General features: G+C 35.6%; 1 protein-coding gene across 1 annotated transcript in view; it reads right to left on the bottom strand.

The window, feature by feature from the left end:
• Nucleotides 1–793, bottom strand: part of CPS1 (carbamoyl-phosphate synthase 1) — a 130058-nt gene extending 129265 nt beyond the window's left edge. Inside the window, exon 1 of the mRNA XM_002922357.4 lies at nt 550–793. Within this exon, the coding sequence (XP_002922403.1) occupies nt 550–675 (126 nt within the window). The 5' untranslated portion in view covers nt 676–793. The remainder of the gene's footprint in view (nt 1–549) is intronic.
• Between the last annotated feature and the right edge of the window lie 17230 nt (nt 794–18023).

Genomic DNA, 18023 nt, shown 5'->3' with positions numbered 1-18023 from the left:
AGGGAAAAAGTAAAGACAAAAGTAAAGAAAAAAAGTAAAGACAAGGTCTACATCATCGTTAGCAAATATCAGAATTATGTAGATATTTTCCTTTGAAAATTTTTTCCTAAAAAATGACATTTCAAAAGAGAAAATTTTACAACGAGCAGATAAAGCATTGCTTAACACATTGCTTTCTCTGCTATGGCTCATGAACATGGAAGCAACTTCATGTGTGAACCCTAACTGTGTGCAGTAGTGACTGGGCACAGACAGAGCCCTGATAGCCTTTAAAAGTAATTGTTTCCTAAGCAGAGCACTTACATTTTACGTATTCACAGGAATTGCAACCCTTCTTGATGTTGGGTGAAAATTGCCATAATTTTACTCAAAACAGTTGAGAATGAACATTTACTGGACCCAGCAGATTCAATATTAAAGCCAATATTAATAAATTAGCACTTCAGAACTACATGCAAATCTCTATTTGCTTCCTAAGTTTCACCTTTGCTTCATGCTAAACTACACACCAGATAATTGTATCAGAAACAATAAATATGAGAATTGTACCTTGACAGAAAGGAGCCTGATGCCAGGTCTTGAAAACTTCCACTGATGGTGCGCAGTTGCATTGGTAAAACCAAACCCAGTCTTCAGGGTCTTCACCACTTTGCAAGCTGTCAAAATCCTCGTCATTTTGAAGATGTTGATTTGTGGCTAAAATTATATAAAATTATATAATATTTATGAGAATTTTGCTATGAGATTTTTAAAATTAATGTGAGAGAAAGATGGGGGGTGCAGTCCGGTGTTGAAGGATGACTGCACAGCAATCTGAATTTCCATTCATTCCGTCATTAAATGTCTTCAGCCACAGCTCCTCCTTCTCTTAACCCCTCCTCCTGAGGTAATGTCCGGAGATGTTCCATGGACATGTAATACAAATTGCAACACATCAAACACTACCTTCTCCTGCTGAGATAATGCTAGCGTTGTAGAAAACCAGTCATCCATCAAAGGAACTGCTTATGCAGCTGAATAGAATGACCTAGACACAGCGGATAACCTTAGGAATCGTACCCTAAAGAGTAGTAACTTTCTAATAATGCCAAAGATCAAAGACTTTTACTTGTGTTAGATGTGATGCCTAATTTGCCACAAAAGAGATTTTGGATTCCCAAAGAAACCTGAAGAATTACCATTTTCTGCTTAGAAAAAGACAATGCAAACCACATATAGTAAAAATTACATCAGAATGAACTTTTCTCCAGAAATATAGATTGTTCTTTTTTGAGTTAATAAAGTAGTATATTAGATTCTTACTATTGCATTGTTTTGTATTCCAAATTTTAAAGCAATCAGTAATATTAAGTAAAACACAACTGGAGCAAAGCAGCCTGTTTATATACCTCTCTTAAGAGTTATAAGATTCATAAGAAGCATATGAAACAAGAGCAAGCATTGATTTTCATGTACTATTCCTAAGTCAAGATTTTTTTAGTTTTTAAAATGTTACATTTATAAAATTCTTGAGCATCCGTGCTTCAACGAAGTTGAAATGGATTCACGTAACCCTTCAATCCCATGTTTAATCGGGTAGGCAAATGGTCTCATTGGCTTTTAGAAGTGCTCATGTCAGTCATGTGTCTGTGTAGATCAGAAAGCACTGTAGCATCACCCTTTGGTATCCCTGCAAAGGAGGCCAAGAAATGAAAGCTCTCTCCCAGGGCTTCCCATAATGGAAAAGATGGCATAGAATGGCACAGAGATTATATACTTCACGTGCATAGGATGATTGCCTGAACTGGGGGAGTGAGGATGACTTTGTTTGTTTTTTTAAAAAGGAACAAAGTTAAATTCAATCTTCTGTCTTACTTAATGCATTTTGTATAAACATTCTCTGAAGCCAAAGTACTTCATGGTCCCTGGTGCCAGAAAACTGAAAAAATAGTCTCACCTTAGTGTATATAAATATTACTAAAATAAATAATGTTATGGTAATGTCTCCAAATGCAATGGAGAAAGAAAGAAAGAAAAGAAGAAAGAAAGAAAGAAAGAAAGAAAGAAAGAAAGAGAAGGAAAGAAAGAAAGAAAGAAAGAGAGAGAGAGAGAGAGAAAGAAAGAAAGAAAGAAAGAAAGAAAGAAAGAAAGAAAGAAAGACCCTCTTGCTCATGTCCAGTAAAATTTNTGAAAAAATAGTCTCACCTTAGTGTATATAAATATTACTAAAATAAATAATGTTATGGTAATGTCTCCAAATGCAATGGAGAAAGAAAGAAAGAAAGAAAGACCCTCTTGCTCATGTCCAGTAAAATTTAAGTATGGGATTATGCTATTCTGAACTATGTTATCCTGAAGGATGCAAGTAGATGAAGGGGGAAAAAAACAGAAGGGATGGCATAAGCAACAGCACACACATACATGAAAATCATATGGTATATGGGAAGGGGGTAAAAAAAGGCTGAAACAGTCTGATAAAGCCTAGCTGCAGGCATAGGGTGGGGAAGTGAACAGAAACCAAAACATGGAAGACTTTGTGTGCCTTAAAATTGTTGGCCTTAATTCATAAATACTGTTCATGGTAGTCATGGAAGTTTTTGAACAGAGGTGGAATTTGTGTAAAAGAAAAAATTAATTGGAAAAAAATGAATTGGAGGACGTTGAAACTCATAGAAGAAAAATTCCCAACTCAAAGTACAAAGAACTTTAAAAACAGTACTTACTACTTACTGGCTTAGTCTAATTCTATATTAGGCTTTGGTCTCACCCCTTGTGTGTGTGTGTGTGTGTGTGTCTCTCTCTGCCTCTCTTTCTCTCTCTCTCTCTATATATATACATATATATACATATATCATTATCAATATTGGTATCAGTATAGATATATAGTGAGGCTTATCTTTCTCTAATTAGAAAAATGACATATATTTATACTTATTATGAAAATTTTTTAAATGCAAAATAAATTTAAATCAGTCATAGTCCCATTACCCAAGAAGTACTCATGCAGTAAACATTGTAGTATATTTTCTCCCTTCTTTCCCTCCACTTCATTTGAATATGACAGTTGGCGTACTGAGGACTTCAGAGTTTGAACAAGGAAAAGACAGTAGTAAATAGCTTCATAACCATTTATAACAGCCAAAAGCATGATGAACTAAACACGGTTTTCCAGAGAGATGTCTACCACTTTAGGATATAATTCCATGACTCTAGAGTCTAAAGAAAAATGTAGGCCTGAGAGTTATAATGGGCTTTCATTTGGGTCAGTAAAAGGCCCTGGATGTAGGCTCTGGTCCATGTTTCCATCAAAATGAAAGAAGAAAGACAGAAGATTTAGAAACTTTTTTAAGTATTCTGAATTAGAGACTTAGAAGATTCAATCATTCATCATGATTCTACAATCACCTTGGGAATTGGAAAGACCAATAAATAAAATGGTGAGAAGTTTCAGATTTGAGTGTTCCAGATAGACAGAAATCTATAACCAAACTGAAGAAAAAAAGAAAACATTGTTAGTGAGGGAGTTTACATCAGGACAGATCAAAGGGGTGAGATAAGAGCTGATTGGTAGCAAACATTAAAGCTAGATATGAAAAATTTAGCGGAAATATTATACTTTTATGAAAGATATTTCAGCAAAGCATTTGAAAAGAAAGTATTTTTCAGGTTGGAATGATTTTTTTCCCCTCTGATAGCACTTACCTGGCCCTTCCTCATGAAAGCTGTCTGCGCGCAACAAGCAGGGTGACAGGCATGCATGCGTGTACACACAGGGCCTGGGGAAATCTGTGCATTTGAAATGTATTTTGTATGAGCCAGGATACAAATCTTCTAATCTTATAAGTCACTCACTCAAAAAGAAAAATATTTTATATAAATTCAGCCCTTCTTTTCTATTGATACATTTATCATAGTTATCACTGTTTATAGCACTGGGCTACTTGCCCCTGCACAGTCTCATATAGAAAATTAAAAATCATTAAAACCAAACCTTTCTCTGTTTTGTTGAATTTTGATTCTTGAACATTTTTATCTAATGCTGAGAAAGCATTTTATTTCTTCCATAAATTGGAAAATGCCCTGTGGAGATATAGATATATGGATATGAATAAAGAAAAAAAGAGGGGAAGGAAGAGAGAGAGAAAAAGAAAAGTATCCTTAACTAGTATAATTTTTTTATCATTTCTTAAGAGGAATGGAAGCATTCAGCATTCCAAATCCCTAAGAGCATTTAATTTGATAAATTTGTCTTTGGGATATCTGGTATTAAAAATGGTACTATATCAAGTACTAAGTGATATTTATTTTCACTTAATATTTTAAAATTTTTTAATATGAAAAAAATAGATAATAGTCTACTCCCCAAACATAAAGTCTGGTAACATTTTAGTGTACTTTCTTCTTATTCCTATGTAAGGGTCATAGTTTTGAAACTGTGATCAACTTGCATCATGCTTTTGTGAGGTAATATTATATCAAGAGTATGTTCAATGTTATTACATGTTCTTTTAAAACTTTAATCAAAAAAGCTATAAAATATTGGATTTTCATTGCTTCTATTGTTGCTACAGCGCATATCAGTATTGCCATTTTTTGTCACTATTGCCAAATTTCTCTCCAGAGAGAATATACTCATCTACATACCAATTGCAATATATGGGTGTCCCTCTCCATACACCCTGCCAACATTAGGCATTATCTTTCATTTGTTTATCTAAGCACAGAAAATGGTATTTTGTTTCCATTTAAATTTTAAATTACTAGTGAGGTCAAAAAGTTCCATGTGCTTTTTGTAAGTACTATTTCTTCTTTTTTACATCTTTTTGTTCCCATCACTAAATTCATTCATGTTAAAGATCAAGAATATTTCTTAAAAGGAAACATCAAGTAACACTGATTGACAATATATTAGTATTTGTACTAATTTCAGTATCTACTTCATTTGGATGATCCACTGACATAAACAAGGGGAGATCTGCTACCAACTGGAAGAAATGAGACCAGCTCATCCTAGAGAGTGAAGGCTGCAAGTGTTGGAACATAAAGAAAATAATGGTATTAGTAATTTCTTCTTAAAAACTACAGAAACTGCCAATTGCCCTCTTGAAGTATGTCTTGCTAGGTAATGAATCAAAGGCAATGCTAAGAAAGTGATACATCTGTCAGAAAGTCTTTAATAGAACAAGAATGCAAGAGGTGCTTCTGGAGAAATGACTGACTAAATGAATGGATTCCTGTGTACTGAGTTCCTGCCTGATCAATTACGCTTATTTAAGCAGAAACAAAATTATGTCAATGAATATAAGAGGAAATAAAGATGTTCAGGCTATTTTGAAGAAACAATTGCATGGCGGGAGCGGGGCTCCCAAAGACATTGCATAAAGCAAGAGGAAAGGTATGTCTGCAGAGCAAACAAATTCAGAGTAAAAGAAGATGAAGTANTTTTTTAAAGATTTTATTTATTTATTTGACAGAGATAGAGACAGCCAGCGAGAGAGGGAACACAAGCAGGGGGAGTGGGAGAGGAAGAAGCAGGCTCATGGCGGAGGAGCCTGATGTGGGGCTCGATCCCATAACGCCGGGATCACGCCCTGAGCCGAAGGCAGATGCTTAACCTCTGTGCCACCCAGGCGCCCCCAAAAGAGAAAGTTCTATTTTGTGTTTGAGTAAGAATGCCAGAAAGTAGAATGTAAAAGGTAGAAATGATTATTATGTTTCAATTCTGATTTTTATTAGCCTAATATAGCAAGGAACACCATCACAAGTAAGGATATGGATTTAAAAAGGCTACTCTTTCAGGGGAAGTGATGTGGATTTGTACCTGCATAAAAGCATATACTTTCTCCCATCACAAAAACCAGAATAAACTGGTAGATAAAATAAAGTTTGGCAAAGAGAGGATTTACCAATAACAACAATAGACAGATATTAGGTTATTAGATGATGGAGTTTTTAAAAATCAGATGTCTTGGATATCCAATCAAGTGAGACACATCCATTAAGATCCACCTGGCATTTAGAGGGATAGAGAGTGAGGGACCAGTTTTCATGAATGCACTTATCAATATAACATTTGATAACATAAAGATTGAAGTGATACAAAGGAAGGTGCAAAATGAAGCTGGAAAAGAGGCTTTGTAAAAATAGTTTCCATGTAAAATCCAGGGCACATCTGATTTATATCTTAGGATAATAAAAAATCTATCATAAATGAAACCCCACTTGCAAGTACTTTAAAGAGAACAGGTTAATCTACACCAGCAACGTGTATTTATAAAGAATAAATCTTGTCATACTAATTCCTACCTTTAAGAAAAGAAACATAACTATTAGACTGACTAGAAATGTTAGATGCAATCTACCTTAATTCAAGAGCACTGAGTACATATTCTAGACCAGGATTAGGTGCATACACATCTGCTGGAGAACCTGTATAAATGTAAGAGGACACAGTGAATTAGCCAGTGAGTAAACCAAGCTTTTTTATGTATTTGTGGGATGCAAACAGAGTGGACAATGCCTTAGGAAGTTGATTCAGAATTCACAATGACCTTGGCCAATTGAAGGTGTAGCCAAACACAGAGTAAAGTGTGAGCAAAGTGAGGTCAAGTGTCAGTCAGTCCAAAAAGAGGGAGAAAAGCAAACTGCAAATACAAGCTGTGAAGGACTGATTATATATTGTATATTATATGGAAATAGGCCAAAAAGCATATGTAGCAGTCATAAAGCATAGCAGGCTCCCCCTAGTTAGTTATAGTAAGCTGTTACTATTAAGGCCATACATGGCAGAATTTAGAGTGAAATATGGGGCACCTGGGTGGCACAGTGGTTAAGCGTCTGCCTTCGGCTCAGGGCGTGATCCTGGCGTTATGGGATCGAGCCCCACATCAGGCTCTTCTGCTATGAGCCTGCTTCTTCCTCTCCCACTCCCCCTGCTTGTGTTCCCTCTCTCACTGGCTGTCTCTATCTCTGTCAAATAAATAAATAAAATCTTAAAAAAAAAAAAAAAAGAATTTAGGGTGAAATAAAGAAAAAAAAACCCTCAAAGTTCACTAGAAAGTTAAATATTAAATAACTTAAAATACTAAAAATGGAATTTTGACAATAAGATGACTATTAAATTTAAAATCATGTCATGCAGGATTCCTAATTGAAATTTTCCAATCTTCTTGAATGCCCCCCCAAAAAGAGGCAATTAATGGGTAATAAATTAGAAAAATTCTACAATAGAAGTTAAAACATTGGAATTTATAACTACAATATATTAGCATATACCTATATTTATATAGAGAGATATACACATGCTTGCTATTACGTCAGTAAGTGCAAATAGGTATTTAAATAAATCCATTTTAGTGGCTCCAATGATGATAAATGTGATCCTGCCTGAAAGTTGAAACACTTGGCCATTTGTGGATCACCTACTAAGTGCTGAGTTAGGTATTTGGTACACATTATTTGCTAATCTTTAAAGCAATCTCTGTACTGAACACAGCTAACACTACCCCTATATCACAAAGTTGATGAGTGAGTCCCAGAGAGTTAAGTAGCTTGCCCAAGATCACACAGGTAACAAGCTGCAAAGCCAAGATCCAAACTCAGCTCTTAGCCAACGTCCATCCTCTTTCCAGCATGTCAATTATATCTGAGGAAAACAGAAGCAACAACGTGAAATGACTTAGAAAGGGTAGGCAAATTAAGATCCAATTTCACAGGAAGACCGCATGATTGTAGAGGTATGATATTATGACGTTATAGGAAAATTAGTAAAATATAACTTCAATAAAAATCAAATAATGAGAAGAAAGTATCCATAATTTTTCTGATTTATTTTCATGTTTAAAATTAAAATAATATAAGAAATAAATAAGGTAACATAGAAGTAAAACTATACATTTTTTCCAGTAATCTATCTGATAGAACCAATTGGCCAGGGAGCCATACCTCTCACTGGCTAACTGATTCAGCTAGACTTACCCAAAATAGCAAAGGATATTCTATATTTTTCTATCTTACATCCTATTGCTTGAAGTTCCTTATTCCAGACCCCAAATAATGTAATGCCATTGAATTTTCATGATTGCTTATAAAGCCTAGAATTGCTCAAAGAATAACTAATTCAGGAAGTATTTACCGAATAATTTCCATGTATCAGACACTGCATATCAAGAAACAGTGTTCTTTTCTGCTGAAAGATGCTTGATGGGAAATTGAAAAACTTTTTAAATATGTTGTTTAAGTTCTCCTCAGACAGAATATTAAAAAAGTATGTAGATAGATGGTTTTATATAGCTGAAAGGATCTTTAAAATCCTCTTTCCAAATGTTTTGTTTTATAGATATAAGAAATAAATACCTAAATGAGCCAAAGTCATCTCATTATTTTGAGTTATTTAATACTAGAACTAAAACCTTGAGTAGAAATCACTGTAGGAACGTAAGTTCTGAACAATTACTACATTTTAAATAGAAATAATTTTGCAAACGATGGCACAATTTGTGGAGCAAACTACATAGGTTATACTAATCGAACTCTATGCTTAATGTTGGCCTAAACATTTTCTTAAAATTCAGCCTAAACATGGCTACAGCATAAATTTCATAAAATAAAATGACCAAATCATTAGGCAACTGTAATTCTAAAAAGTGAAATATTTCTAAGCTAAAAAATTTAATTTATCATCAGCCTTTTTTGCACAATAATTATCGTTGCATCAAAATCATCTTCTAATGTGCTGAACAGAACAAACAGCTCTGACGGGCTTGTTTTCTTAACATTTGTTGAAGGCAAACACAAATGATTTTGCAAGGCTCTAAAGAGCAACACTGGCCATGAGGAGGGGTTATCTATGGTAATCCAGGTTATGTGCTAGGAGAGTATTGGATCCTCTTTAAATTAAACATTTTTGAGTATCACAAAGAAGCAAGTTGTGCAACATGTCTTGAAGTTACCGACTTCATGAAGTAAAGGACAGCAGATTACCTTGAAATGACGTAGACTTTTTTTCTTTTTTGACTAAAAACAGGTCACCCACACACTTTCATACTCCACCCCCTTTCTAGTACGTTTGTTATAGTAAATCTGATTTCTTCCCTGGCCTCCTATTTTCAGGAGAACTTGGTCCAGGAAGATGTATTCTGTCCTCTTAAACTGCTGTCATAAACAATAAAGTTCCATCTTCCTAAATATTATTGCAAATTCTCATGAATGGACCATACAGCTATTTCTTCCACCAGATTAGATGTTTGAGTTGAGTCACTGAAAAACAGGATGCCTTTTTTTAATTTTATCGAGGATTTTGCTGAAAAATAATGCTCTAGAGGGGAAGAAAGAAAAACAAGAAGGAGATGGAAAATGGGAGGAAGAAGAGAAGGATAAAGAAAAAGAAGCCAACATCCTGATCCTTGAATTCCGCAAACAGTCAAAAGTGCCTACTTGGATTTTAACTCCTGGCACTCCCTTGGGTGTTGAAGAATTAAATGATTTATTCTGGTATTGTTCATTTGATGTCAATTTTTTTTAACTTATACTTGACCTCATCAAGATCATCCTCAGCTGATAGGAAGAGGAAGATAAGTAATATTGTTGCTATCTGAACTCGGATTAGGAAACTGATTGTTTCAAGAGGACATTGTTGAAAACTTTATGGACCAAAAAAGCAAAGATTAAGCATTCAAAAGTTGAGGACTGTGCCAAGGTTCCAAAAATTTGCTTTTAAAAGTTAATTGACTGGGATTAGAAACTGAGGTCAAACAGTAATAATAAAAATCCTACAAAAAGAGTGATTTGACATATTGTAAAAAGTAAGATAAATGAAAAAAATAAGGTTGTATATTGAAAGAAATATCAGTATTATGTTAGTTAGTTACTCTGGGTGGTACACCAATATATAACTTGGAAAAAGAAAGAGATGTCAGGTTAGAATAATATTTGTACTAAATATGGTAACTGCATTCCTCAAATTATTAAAGACCTTGACTCAAAAGTCACTTGTCTATAAACGTATATTTTTCTACCATTAATTAATAGGATTAATTGGTACTTGATTAATTAATCAATATTTGCCTATTAAAACAAAGAGAGATACAAGGTCCTATTTAATTATAAAATATTGCTATTCCGAACACAAACCAAGGATTCTCTCAAAAATATATCTAGTTCTCCAAATTCACAAATAGAATTGTATATCCTCTAGATAAATTTATTGTGTGATAAACCTTTAAATAAAAGACAGACCTTTTATTGGGATATGATTTTTTGTCTTATATTTATATTCACATAAGTTTCAAAGGCTTAAAACCTGAGGAAAGTTACTGAAACCATCAACTAAGTTCTTTCAGGAGTGTAGTTTAACATCCCCCTTCACATGGAGATCAGAGCACCTATGATCTAATGATCATTCTGTGACACTAGAAGAAAGAATTGTTATCCACTAGGCTACATCACTCTCATTTTCTTTCACTTTTAATATAGAGGGTAAGAAAAATAAAAAATTTCTTTACTGTGAAGGTATCCCAATTCTTATCTTGATCATGCTTAAAAGCAAGATGAAATACCACAGTGAACTGAGAAACCAGTACTCAAATCTGAGAATAAACCTTTTTAATAATCCAAAATTAAAGCCCTGAATTGTCTGCATTTTTTGCAAATTGTCTTTGCAGCTAACTCTCTGCTTAGAGGCCAGAATCAATTTTAATGAAAATCAGTCTTTTAAAGAAAAAGTGCTTTTAAAAATGTTTACATTAAAATAAAAGCTCTTTATCATAACAACTGACAAAATCTTGGCAAATACGTCCATTGAGCCCCAAGATCTTTTTAACTGTTTTTTCAGTCCTTGGGGTTAATAAGTAGAGTCTTTGGCTCAGCTTTTAGGCAAACATGATGTGGGGGAGTTATGGTAACAAGCCAAGATGACTCTTGAACACTGAAGGTTCAGCTGTATCACAATAATAATATAAGAAATCAAGGCACAGTCCTATGCAAATATAAAACAAAAGAAATTAACACCGAGGGTCCAGCCCGACTCCTGGCAGGGACTAGAGCCACTCAATAGGAGGGTCCAGTTCCGCCCTGATGTTTTTCTCCCACCCTTCAACTACAGCCACGGGCTAGAATCCAAGTGGCTTAGTGCTCTCCATCTCTGCTGTTTGTTTCCCTTCTGTTCCTTATCCTGCCACACAGATTTCACCAGAGAAAATACTTAAAACATGACAGAAGGGGTACAGGGAACAAGAAAAGACAGAAGTCAAAGGAGGAATGTATGATTACAAAACAATATATTTAAAATATGTGAATAGATCTCACAGTGGCCTGACACACTGCCCACAGTGTCAAAGCCCACAGAAGTTTTCTCTAAAATGGAGCTGATTGAGAAAACTAGGAGGAATAATTAATTACACAGGTTGTGAATCATTTAGCCAACATAAGATGATGCAATATTTTACCTGATGAAGAAATTTGAGGGCAATTGTTTGTTAGATTAATTTTCTCCATTTGTCCATATCCTGTTAACCCTTCAAAGCCATGTGAAATTGTACTTTTTTTATGAATTGTGTGTATATCTTAACTGTAACATAAAGTTAAGTTGCTATTCACATACTTTTCTTTCATACACTGAAATAGCTCCACACTCCTTACTGACTACAGTGCAAAGCTGAAAATACAATATATACCCCTTTCCACAGCTTTAGGCTCCTTATGCCTCATTCATGTTATGAGATCCTAAATTAGTTTCTTCATTGTCTCGGTTTTCCATCAACAAGTTGGAAGTAGTATCAGCTGTGATCTCTCATGGGTCACATAGACCTATGAGATAATTAATTCTCCCTAATTCCTTTTCTCAACATTTATTGAAGGCCTTTTGTGCCAAGCACAGTGCTAAATCCTAGAATAGAAATAAGACTCAAATACAGACTTGAACCCCAAAAGATCAAACAATAAAGAATAACAAAAAGAACTGAAGGCCCAAGAAACTCAAGACCCACAAGACCCAAGCATAACAGGCCAAATCAATATCCCTCTCTAGCAGCTCTCCCAGGATGAAATGTGATCACCTGTTAAAGAACTTTACAAAATAGAAAACCCTTATGTCATCTTTCATATCCCAAAGAAATTGACCCACACCCTAAGAAACACTTTAGATCCAACTTCTCAAGGGAAAAAAAGAATCATACTTTTTCACCAGCCAATTTTGGCTAAAGGGTCTAGTAATCAACACTGAACAAATTAACTAAAGTAAATATCCACTGCGTGTATGACTATATAAGGTATAAACCATGAAATCTCACATTAATTTCTTTAGAAAACAAATGCTTTCTGAAAATTCATGAAAGAGAAATCCATGTTAAACTGCATTTAAATGAGGGGCGCCTGGGTGGCACAGCGGTTAAGCGTCGGCCTTCGGCTCAGGGCGTGATCCCGGCGTTATGGGATCGAGCCCCACATCAGGCTCCTCTGCTGGGAGCCTGCTTCTTCCTCTCTCACTCCCCCTGCTTGTGTTCCCTCTCTCGCTGGCTGTCTCTCTCTCTGTCAAATAAATAAATAAAACCTTTAAAAACAAAAAACAAGAAACTGCATTTAAATGAATTTAGACTAATATTGAATGCTATGAACAGGTAAGGCATAATACAAAAAAACAGCAAGCTTTAAAATAAATAAAACCTCAAACACTCATGAAATTATCAATCTATAGCTACCCTCACACCCAATAGGAATATCAGACTATAATTACTAAACCACAGAGAGAAAAGTAAGGCCTCAGATCAAAGTTATATTACAGTTACAAAAGTTTAAGAAGTCAGGAATAATAAAATTTCTCAAGAACGCCTCTTCAGAATCCAAATCCAGAATCCAGCTCACCACTGTTCCTTCTTTTCCAAAACTTGAATACGAGCAGCTAGGAAAAGATGAAAACTAAAATAAACAAACTTTTGTCTGTTAAAGCTTATACACAGGGTAGTTGGAAACAGGATTGCCATGTCCAGGCCCAAGTTAGCAAAGTCCTTTTTTAAGGAGATTAATCTTTTCCTTCAGGCTTGAAAACTCTGTGCTATGTATGTCTGGGAAAATAACTACTCCACTACCTTGATACTGGACTCCGTGTTTCTTCCAGACTTAAGATAAGGCACTTTTCCTTATCTTCTCTGAAGAAAAGACACAGCTTCAAAGTCCAGGAGACAGGTCATATTCTAATACCAATAGAATTAGAGGCCTTACTGAATCACCTGACCTAGAAATAGTATGGGGACGGAAAAAAAAAAAAAACTGCTAGACACTTCGATAAAAAAATTTTCCAAATTAACATATTTCCTCAGTAAATACATGCCCTAAATATATTGATAAATTTCAAGATGAAGTATGACAATTGTTCTTGTACACAATGTATTGTATTTCAAAACTGTACACAGGCTTTGAATTAACCAGCAGAAATATGCTCCAAATTTTATTTGCAATTATATTTCAAGTCTGATGTAATTTTCTACTTCAAGGAATATCTACATTCTCAAACTAGCATAAGGGAAATTCTAAATGAAGCCAGTTGAAAATAATTTATGGCTTTAAAAATATTTTAAATATTCAAAATCATTCATACGTGTAAATATTACACATATGAATGATATATAAAGAGTTAAGTAAAGTAAAATGTTATACAAAATGCTCCCCTAGAAGGACTCAAAGCATCCTGAGTAATCTTCCTTTGATGTGTTTTAAGTCTTAGCAATCAACAGAATTGGAATTTTTAATATTAAACATATAAACTGTTCTTCAAACGAGGATGAAAAACATAGCTGTGTTTATGAAAGACAGCTAGAAATCCCAGAATGGAGCTTTGACATGAATTCATTCTATCACAGCAGCTAAGTTATTTAACATATATTTGTCTGCATCATTTTCTCATAAGGAAATTGAGAGAGATTAATGATCATGAAAAAAAGAGTTTTGGGCCTAAAGGTGTATCTCATCAAACATTCTATGTGCAGAGGAGGAATATTTGCAGCAATACATTTCTAAAGCAAGTTTCCAGTTCTGCAAACCTACTGATGTGGATTTATCCCCAACATATTTTCTGTAACTACTAACAAGTGTGTAACATGCAAAACTGGTCAAGAAGTGGAGGATGATTCTTTCCCTAGCTCTGTCATAAACTGATTCTATTGCTAGCCCGTCAATTCACCTTTCTTTATCCCAGTTTCTCTAAAAACTGGGCAAGTCAATGCCACATAAATGACAGAGGTGTGTAAGAGTTAATGACAGAATATCTATCAAGCTCTATAATCTCTGAAGAGAGCACCAAAGGACACTAATTTGATGAAACATCAAATGGCCTTATGTCAATAGCCTTAGTAGAATTGTTAAGGGATAACTGGGGGGAAAAAAATGAGGGTTTCCTGATCCCTTGATTTTGTACAACAAATTTATTCATTACTATCCATTTATTTATTTATTCATTCAGCAAATTGAGTATCTTCTATGTACCAGATACACCACTAGGTATTGGTGGAATAAAATGATATGGTCCCACATCTCATGATACTTCATAGGAGATGCTCAACAAATATGAATGAATCAGGGTTTTCAGCATATTAAGACAGCTCAGTAACCAATCACACACTGTATGATTACAAATTATATTACAATGTATAATTACAACTCTGCAGGAAAAAAAAGCAGGGTATTCAGCTAGAAAATAATAGTGGGTAACAAAATTTAGATTGGATGGTTAGGGACAATCGCTCTGAGGAAGTGATGTTTAAGCTGAAATATGAATGATACATATCAATTAAATGGGTAATGTGGGAGGAAAAGCATTCCAGCCATAGGGAAAGCCACGCGTGAAGGCTTTGAGTTAGGAATTGACAATGCTTTCGAGAAACTGATTGGTGGAACATGAGGATGTTGAATAAGGAATGAATATGAATGGGTGAAATCTGAGAGACTGTCAGACCTCAGATCCTATAGGCCTTGGTAGGACATATTGACATATATATTTGTCATTCATAGTATGGTAGGAAGCCATTAAAGAATTTTAACACAGTGTCAGTCTTCAAGATAAATACTGTATACTGGGTGGCTTAAACAACATTTATTTCTCACAGTTCTGGAGGCTGGAAATTCCAAGTTGGGCTTTAGTGAGAGCCCTCTTCCCAGTTTCCTCACATTTCAGAGAGAGAAAGAAAGTAACCTCTTTCATATCACTTCATGTAAGGGCACTAATCCCATCATGAAAGCTCTACTTTCATGACCTATTACTTCCCAAGGGTCCCATCTCCAAATACCATCACATTGGAGATTAGGGTTTCAACATATGAATTCGGCAGGAGGGTCATAAACCCTCAGTCATAAACCACATGAAAAATGAAATTATGTTATTTATGTTATAAAAATTGCTGGTTGTATAGAGAATGCATTGCATGCAAGGTGAGTCCATGTAGGAAGCTAACACCTGTTGGGGTGTCCTTCCCAGATCCCCTTTACCAGGCCACCATATTCATTTCCCAGCCACTGAAAGGGCTGACTGCTAATCAGTTATACCTGACTCCTTTTTCAGACACTTGCCCTGGTTGGTGAGTGTTGCCTTTCTCCATTTTAGGGTCATGAAAGGCCAAATTTCTTTCGTTCAGGAACAGACAACTCTGTCACGTGGTTTGTGCTCTAGAGCCCTCCCTATGTGGATCAATACAAAGGTACAATTTACTTGAGACCAGAGACCACATATTTAATTTTAAGTGGTGGAGGAAGAAGTCAAATTTAATTTAATTTAATCAAGTAGATTAAAACTGAATGGGACCTTAAAAAGTAGAGACAATATGGGAAAAACACAGTTAAGTAAAATAACAAAAGCTGTTTAAGAGTGTGGAGCACGGAAGGGTTTTATTTTCTCGGTTTTTGGTTGGTCAGTCAGTTGGTTGGTTGGTTGGTTGGTTGGTGACTTTTCAGGTGGAAGATGACCAGGGCATATTTAACGAAAATAGGGAATAAATTTGCATGAGAGACAGAGTGTATCCAAAAAGTGAAGATTTTGAGAGAGTCAGGAGGGAATCTAGAGAACATGGAGAAGGATTGGCTTATGATAGGAGGGGGGATATTTTGTGACAAAAGACCATTAGGAGTAGATGTATAAAATATCCCCTCTCTTGCTGAAGGTTTGTTGATTTGGTAGTGTGAAGATGAGAGCATGGCCTGTTTCTACTTTATAATGAAGTAGGGTAAGCAGTTTTCAACTGAGGATGGGGAAGTTTAAAATAACTCCTGTGAAGAGCAGAATCATGCTCTCATTAGAGAACCACAGTGAGAGCTGGTAGCATTAGATTCCCATTTGATCATGAATGTATAGTAATGTCCAGAATGTCCATGTTATGTGGTTTTCTACAGCCATGTTCAGCCATGTTCTACAGCCTACATGGGTGTAGGCATAGACTTGGAGGATTGTTCACTAAAGGCTTGAGTTTTGCCAGGCCAGTTAGAGAGAAACAGGAGTATGGAAGTTGAGGGTATCTACAAAGAAAGGATTATAATGGCAGACTTTATACTAAATAAAGGATACTCAAGAAACAGTTAACAGTGGGAATACTTGAGTATATGAAGTTAAAGAATAAGGAAGGGTGTAGGGGCAGAAGGATGTTTGAATTTTGGAGGTGGTGCAATTTCTGGTAGAGAGAGGTCTAAATGCGGCCAGAGGAGTTGGTGGCTAAAGTCAATGTTGAGTCAAAGGAGGGGGATGGTTTGCTAAAATTGGTTTACATCATATCATTTGGTTCATGCAACTCCAGTACTCTATGGTCAACAAACATCTGCCAAATAACATGAGTTCTCTTTACAAAAAGAGTTAACCATCATTACACTGCAAAGCAATCTGAATGAGTAAATTGTACTAAGTGAAACACAAGTATTTCCCATTTTTTTTCCCTTTGAAGGAACATATAACTTCACATCTCAGAAATACTGGTTTAAATAAAGTTCTAAGAACTTTCTTTTTGTTGTTTTTCAGGGGTTAATAGTACTAATGTGGCCTTGGACTTCTGTAAGTCAGCACAACTGATCAATCAGCATTTCACTGATTGCTTAATTCCCCTTCTCCACATACGAGGGGGAGAAAACCCTTGCAAAATGTGTTTGCTCTGTTTGTTATTCTGGACAAAGCCGATAACGAGTTGCAGCTGCTGAACACAGTGTACTGCTCGCTGAGGCCATTGCTTTAACTTATAGATAGAAGTGGAGCAGCCAGAGATGTGCCTCGGGCTGAAGCGGTTGCCGTAAATAGGACAGCACTCACCAGCTACAGTATGTGCGTTTCATTATCCGACAATTTGCTCTGGGAGGCCAGTTTGATTGGCCAGGCAAGGGACTCAAAAAGAGAGATTTTTAAATATCATGACTCAGCTGAAAGAGTTCTTCTGTTTTCTAACCTGAGGTATTCGCTCTGCCAGTCTCAGTAAAGATGCTTGTGATAGTAGGTGATACAGACTCTGAAGACATGTGTCCCTCTAGGCACGGTGCACCCCTGATGATTAGTCTTCGGGCTATGCCTCGGGCCTCACAATTCCTAGTACTAAAGCTACTTGCAGATCGAGCCCTCCACCCAACTGAGTTTTGTTCTGCTTTTTTTGTGAGTCAAAAAGATGTGAGGTCAACTATTTGCCCTTGACCACTAAATAGGTGCTTACACTGAGCTAAGTAAATAGCACCATTTGTCCATTATTTGTGACTTCATTTTCTATTTTATCCTAGATTATTCACTAGGACATAAGGAAAACAATAGTAGCCAATATTAGATAGTTTAACCCAAAGTAAAGACAGATTTCTGGAATGGAGGAATAAAATAGGATTCTTAAGCTTTGAGTGAAAAGATTTACAAATAAGCCACTATCTGTGTGACCTTGAGCAAGTTACTTTCCTGCTTTGCATCTCAGTTTCTTCATAGATAAAATGGGAGTAAGAAAATGGAGGACTGCTGAGAGAATTTAAGTGGAATAAGGTCTGTAAATTGTTTGGCACTGGTGAGTGAAGGATACTATTGGTCACTCACAATGTGAGTATAAATTGGT

This window comes from Ailuropoda melanoleuca, chromosome 2 (assembly GCF_002007445.2).
Source record: "Ailuropoda melanoleuca isolate Jingjing chromosome 2, ASM200744v2, whole genome shotgun sequence".
Classification (NCBI taxonomy): Eukaryota; Metazoa; Chordata; class Mammalia; order Carnivora; family Ursidae; genus Ailuropoda; species Ailuropoda melanoleuca.
The sequence above is the reverse complement of the archived record's forward strand: the minus strand, read 5'-3'. Positions and strand labels throughout refer to the sequence as shown.